Source organism: Gossypium hirsutum, chromosome A04 (genome assembly GCF_007990345.1).
Source record: "Gossypium hirsutum isolate 1008001.06 chromosome A04, Gossypium_hirsutum_v2.1, whole genome shotgun sequence".
Taxonomy (NCBI): Eukaryota; Viridiplantae; Streptophyta; class Magnoliopsida; order Malvales; family Malvaceae; genus Gossypium; species Gossypium hirsutum.
In genome coordinates this window covers 3,735,125-3,742,013 of record NC_053427.1, presented here as the reverse complement: position 1 = coordinate 3,742,013, position 6,889 = coordinate 3,735,125, and the positions used below count along the sequence as shown (strand labels likewise).

At 38.5% G+C, this 6,889-nt stretch overlaps 1 protein-coding gene across 1 annotated transcript; it reads right to left on the bottom strand.

Annotated features, from left to right (window-relative positions):
* Positions 1 to 679: 679 nt before the first annotated feature.
* Positions 680 to 4,173, bottom strand: LOC107939640 (chitin-inducible gibberellin-responsive protein 1-like). Its single transcript, XM_016872997.1, has 7 exons — positions 4,111 to 4,173; positions 3,746 to 3,802; positions 3,585 to 3,659; positions 3,241 to 3,429; positions 3,062 to 3,141; positions 2,874 to 2,980; positions 680 to 1,305 (listed from the first exon to the last, which is right to left on the bottom strand). Exons 1-7 carry the CDS (start codon positions 4,171 to 4,173, stop codon positions 680 to 682), a joined length of 1,197 nt encoding a protein of 398 aa, XP_016728486.1.
* Positions 4,174 to 6,889: the final 2,716 nt, after the last annotated feature.

Below are 6,889 nucleotides of genomic sequence, written 5' to 3'. Positions count from 1 at the left end.
AATCACAAATCCGGCCGAATGAAACTAAAGAAAATAAAGCATCTAGAGATTTTTTGAATCGAAAATCACCTTGCTCTATTTTTTCTCTATTCTGATTGCTTTCTATTACATTTTTTTTGTGTGTCTAAAAAAAATACAATGACAGTGTTCTTGGCTTTATAGCCGAAAAAAGAGTAAAAAACGAAAAAAGCAAATACAATTTGATTTTTTGTTCTTCCTCTTTGCTGTGCTATTGTTTGTCTGTTTCTGCGCAGGTACGGAGGCCAATTGGCACGATGGTACGTGGTGCTTGTCATGGGGCGTACAGGGGCTATGTGCTGGAGGCTGCTAAAGCGCTAGAGGTTGTATGGCGTTGGAGGCTAGGGGCTGCGGCGCTAAGGAAACCCTAGGTTTTTGTTTGGCTGAACCTAGGTCTAGGTTTTGGGCCATTGGGCCTTTTAGGCATTGGGTTATTTGATTGAGCTAAATTGTTTTGAAATGGGCTTGTAACTGGGCTATTGGGTCTGATATGTAATGGACTAATGATTGGACCTTTTATTATTTGGTTATTTATTTATTTATTACTTTGGCTTTGATGTAGACCCGGGAAAATTGGCCCGTTTACACCTGTAATCCGCACATAAGGAGCTCCGTCTTGTCTGGCTGCAAGTGCTTGCAAGAGAGTCACCCACTGTGTTCCCTAAGAAATCTGGAAATCAATAATGTGGATGCGATCTTCGGTTCTGCATGCTTCAGCAATGGCACCATTAGCAGCCATGTATCCAAACTTCAAGTACGGGCAAATTTCATACAGAGTATGCATGTATGTGAGCAAGTCCTTGCCTTCCGGCTCTTGGCAACGAAGGGCTCGATATATGTTAGATCCTGATGCCTCTTTTTTTGCTACCAACCCTTCCACCATGTAAGCACCAAGACGCTGGATTGGTTCTCCGTAGATAGACACAGCAACCCTGGCCTTTGCAATCCACATATTGAATTTATCGATATTGTTTTCAGAGAGAGCTTTAGCACATGCAATCAACAACTGCTTTAGATTCCCTGGTGGAATACTCTGCAAAGATAAATCCTCTATTGCAGTCAGACGTTTCTCTACATGAGCAGCTTCAGTTGACTGCCTACGGTTAGAAACAAAGGTTGTCTGAGGTTGACGTATGGAAGATCCTTGGCAGTCCTTACTCGATGCCCTGTATCGTTGGCCATTTGTCTGCGGTTTATTGGTTACTTCATTGGCCCCATCAGGTGCCGTGACTGTTGTCCCTAGCTCCTGCGAAGTATATACTATTTTGTGACTAGAATTTGCATCTTCTATATAAGAAGTTCCATCAGAATGGATCAGTAAGCTTTCACGCCTGCAGTCCACTAAGGGACTCGATTGATGGAAATAGGTACTGGATTTAAGAGAAGAGTTACAAGCACTGATGTTCAAGGATAAGAGTTTAGGGAAAAATAGCAAAAATACAAGGAAAATTATTTAAACCTAGAACCTTTCACCCACAAACACAACACTTAACCACTGAACCAAATTAATTCACTTAACAAAATTTTCACAATCTTAACTAAAAATCAGAACGTGACCACCAAATTTCTTCTAACCTAATTTTTGGGATGTGGCAACTCTCCCCTCCTTAAAAGAACTTCGTTCTCGAAATTCCTGCTGTCATACCGTATACTTAACCACCAAATTTAAAATTTTCTCATTCACACTAATCACGACACCATCACTGCGTAATTCTGATTCTAATGCAAACTTGACTATATTTCACTCCCAATCCAGACAATATTTCTAACAAACTCCTTACTCAATTACTCGGATTTTCTCTAGAAACTTCTTACAGAAATAGCACTAACCATTTTGCAATCTCAAAGTCACAGAAACTCCAATGACAATCAAACACTTAAGTACTACCAAAGGCTTAATCAATCCAAGGTACATTTGACATGAATTGCAAATGTATCTGTATTGCAGCCAGATGCATCTCGATCCTCTTGACACCTAATTGCACAAACCAGTCTTTGATTCCCACTCTTAGCCGAAGCTTGCAACCGACTAAAAGAATGTCGTGAACAATCCCTAACATGGTGCTCAACAGATTTACATCTAAAACATGCTCTCATTTTCTGCTAACATTCGCCCGACAACGCCTATCACAAAAAACACAAATCGAAACCTAACACATGCTCACAAATCCTCAACCCGCTGAGGCCTAACTATTATGTCTCGTTTCTTAGATCAAAAATTCAAGTTAGTAAGACCAAAACTCCTCTTATTTCATACTTAGTCCTTTCCATTTTCCTCACTCTCTAAGTGACTAATCTCTTCCGCTAACTCTGTCTCATTCGACAATGTTACTCAATCACAAACCCTCAACCCACATATACAGATTGAGTCTCAATGACCCTTTGTAAATCTCTTGGCAATTCTTGGGACACAACATCGTCCCCAATTTCCTGATTACCGCCCTAAAAAAACGAGCGTCTCCATATTGTATAACATAAATTATAATATACTTTATTTGATTACATATTTTTTTATCACCTACATAATATTATTTGTATTGAATTGTTTCATTACAAAATATATTATCTTTTTACAAAATTTATTACATGTACACAAATTTGAAATTGACTAGTAATCCTTTGGGATTAGCTATAAATTTGAGGTTTAATTGGCAATTAATCAATTACAAAATTAATTTAATAAAGAATTCAAAATTTATCTCAATAGACTACAAGTGGTAATGATCAGTGGGTTTTTTTTATCTTTTTTTTTGCTCGATTAAGAAATAACAAAAATCAGCATTTGCAAGAATACTGACATACTAACAAAATGATTCCCAAAATCCAAAACCCAAAACAACATGATAACAACAAACTATCTCCCACCACAACCCCAATATCCTCATCTGTTAAACAAAGCTCAACACAAAAAACAAAACCAGCATAAAAACCTCCTAGCTCCACATAAAAGCTTACCAACTCCCTGAGGAAACACATCAACAACACACCAAATTCCCTTCCAAAAATCACCACCTTGCCTTAAACAAACCAGTCCTTTTCAAACCTGTAACTGTAATCACAAAGTCCATCATGTAACCGAGCATATCCGCTTTCTAAACAGAGACAGATCCATCTCTGGACATCCTAATTTCAATTCTCTTAAAGAATGGTGTAGCAACCACGGACATTTTTATCTTCATTTGAACACCAAACTTTAAACAATAACTCCAAAAAAAACTTCACCGCGCTACTCTTAATCATAACAGAAACATTTGATGCAGCAAAACCGGAAAAAACCACTACCAAACTCATTTCTCCTTTGCAATCCCACATACAAACAACCATATGGATAATACCAACCAAAAGTTGCATCTGAATGGAATTACATAGAATTAAACCAACTCTAGATCGGCCAATTCTACCAAACATCACCTGCAAACATAACATCATCATAACAATCTGTTTTCTTAAAAAAATAATCCTCCCACTCAACAACACAAAAACCTCATTTTCTTGAAGACAATCGCACACTTCCTTTTTCAAGTTATGCAATCAAAGAAGCCTTGTGAAACCATCATCAATATGACCAGTGCCACACCACGAAACATTCCAAAACAGCGATGACAAGACATTCCTTGTCTCCCATCTCGATGGCACAGAAGCTGCCCATGTAACAAGTCTAAAATCCAATGCAATTTCCAATAACTCTCCAAACAATCAGGATTTCAATAAAAATTGTTGTCCATACTCTCCCAAAAAGCACCAAGGTCCCATACATCCCTGATACACCTCCCTTCCCTGTTACCTTCAATAATATCAACTTTAAAAAACTCCACCCAATATTCATGAAGGCAAAAACTGTTACGTCGCTCTTTCAACTCGTCCCAAAATACACTTTGATCAGAGCAAGCATACGATGCAAAACACATTAATCAATGACTCTTACATAACATCCCCCATCCCCCATCCACCTACTTACCACTACTAACAACCTGACTTCACAATTAATTCAAATTGCCTCAAAGCATTCCTTAACCCATAAGGACATTACCCCACCCAGTTGATCACTAACAGACAAGAAAACAAACATTCAAAATTATCAAACACCAAAACCTCCTGAATAGTACCTTCAACAGCAAACTCCAATTTCCTCTCCAAAATCTGGATGAGGTTCATCTTCACCTAGTATTAACCTCCATTACCTAATCTCCTCTCTCTCTCCATGACTTCAAAACTTTGTTATTGAATCTCCACTCCCATAATTTCCTCGATAACATCTTCTTCATCACCACGAACACTGAATGTTGTTCCAATAGGGTCGTAAGCGTGTAAATTATTATACTAAAAAATCACACAAAGTTCAATTCCTAGGGAAGAGAGGTGGATCACATGGATCTCTTAAATACCAAGTCTTTCCTTAGTCAGAATATCCCTTCTATAGTAATTTAATAGCACAATTAAATACTACTATTATACCCTCAAATATTGAAAGAAAAATAGGATAAAAAGAACATAAGAGTTTTAACGAGGTTCGGTAAATTATACCTACGTCCTCGGGCACTAACACCAGATGGTAACTTTACTATCTCCAAAATATTACAAACAAATAGAATTCCTTAAGAATTCTCAAATGGGAGAAGAGAGAAAACTAAGAGAGAAAGATTGGTTGGGATGAATTGAAATGAGAAATGAGAAGGCCTATTTATAGTTGAGGTTCAAGGACCAAACAATAAATAGCCCATTATCTCAAGGGCCAAAAAAAATTATCCTTTGCCACTTTTCCAAAGTTGGTGGTTGTCATTATTGATTGTCTCCCATTAATGTTAATGGCAACCATTATTAATTGTCTTCCATTAATGTTAACAATCTCCACCTTGAAGATTTGATTAGGATAATCACATCTTCACACACTTCCTTCAACTCCCCAAATTCGATAAAGCTATCTTTTGTAGTGCCTACAAATGCGCTCTCGAGCGCCATACACCTGAAGGTGCTCAAATTCTTAGGATGTTAATCAAGTTCAAACAATGATTAAACTTGATTGTTGTTACCACCTTGGTCATCATATCTGCGGGATTATCTACTGTCGGAATCTTCTGAAGTAGAATTTTTCCTTTTTCAAAGACTTCCCGCACAAAGTGATATCTTACGTCGATATGCTTGGTTCTTGAATGATAGACTTGATTTTTCGCTAAATGAATAGTGCTCTGACTGTCACAATATAAACTTATGTGACTTTGAACAACTCCTAAGTCTTTCAACAATCCATTAAGCCAAATAGCCTCCTTAACAGCTTCTGTAACTGCCATATATTCTGCCTCTGTAGTAGACACAGCTACTGTAGACTGTAAGGTAGACTTCCAACTCACTGGGGCTTTCGCAAGAGTAAACAGATACCCCGTAGTTGAACGACGTTTATCTAAATCACCAGCAAAGTCGGAATCAACATATCCAACTACAAACTGACCAAGTGCTTCATCCTGTTCAAAAATTAAACCAACATCTACGATTTTTCGAAGATACCGTAAAATCCATTTCACAGCTTGCCAATGTCCTTTTCCAGGATAATGCATATACCTGCTCACAACTCTAACAGCTTGTGAAATGTCAGGCCTCGTACACACCATCGCATACATCAAACTCCCAACTGCATTAGCATATGGGACTTTCGCCATATATTCTCTTTCTTCTTCAGTTTTCGGAGATAATTGAGCACTAAGTTTCAAATGAGAAGCAAGTGGGGTACTTACATGTTTTGTATTTTCATTTACACCAAAACATTGTAATACCTTTTTCAGATATTGCTTCTGATTTAAACAGAGCTTGCCTCTCGGTCTATCTCTACTTATCTCCATGCCGAGAATCTTCTTGGCCTCACCTAGATCTTTCATCTCGAACTCTTGATTCAACTGAGCCTTCAGCTTATCTATCTCATTTTGGCTCTTCGAAGCGATTAACATATCATCAACATACAAGAGTAGATAAATGAAAGATCCGTCATGCAGCTTCTGCAAATATACACAATTGTCATATTTGCTTCTTGTGTACTTCTGCCTTCTCATAAAGCTATCAAATCGCTTGTACCACTGCCTCGGGGATTGCTTCAATCCATATAGCGATTTGTTCAGCTTACAAACCCAATTTCTACCACCAGCATCTGTGTATCCTTCGGGCTGAGTCATATAGATCTCCTCTTCTAACTCACCATGCAAGAAAGCCGTCTTAACATCAAGTTGAGCTAGCTCCAAATTCAACTGTGCTACCAAGGCCAACAAAATTCTAATGGAGGAATGCTTCACAACAGGGAAAATACATCATTGTAGTCAATTCTCTCCTTCTGAGCGTAGCCTTTAGCTACCAATCTTGCCTTGTAGCGAATATCCTTCTTGCTAGGAGATCCATCTTTCTTTGCGAATACCCACTTGCATCCGATTGCCCTTTTACCTTTCGGTAATTGCGCCAACTCCCAAGTATTGTTCTTCCGGAGAGACTGCATTTCTTCATCCGTGGCGTTTTTCCATTTATCACTTTCTAAGCTTTGCATTGCTTCTTGATAAGTGATAGGAATATCATCAACAACGGGAAGGGCGTAGGCCACCATATCAGTAAATCGAGCAGGTTTACGAATTTCTCTCTGTGGCCTTGCAACTGCAACTGGTTCTGGTGTACTTAGTGGTTCTTGGGTCAGAACCTCTTCAACCTCTAATTCCTCCATTGTGGCTGGAGAATTAGACTTATTAACTGGGCAAATCCCCATCTGCTCAAACTCCACCTGTTTTGGAGTACACTCCACCTGCTGTGGAGTATTGCTCGTCTGAATATCTTTATCTGCTACCTTTTTCAATGTGGCAGATTCATCAAAGGTAACATCTCTGCTACAGATCATTTTCTT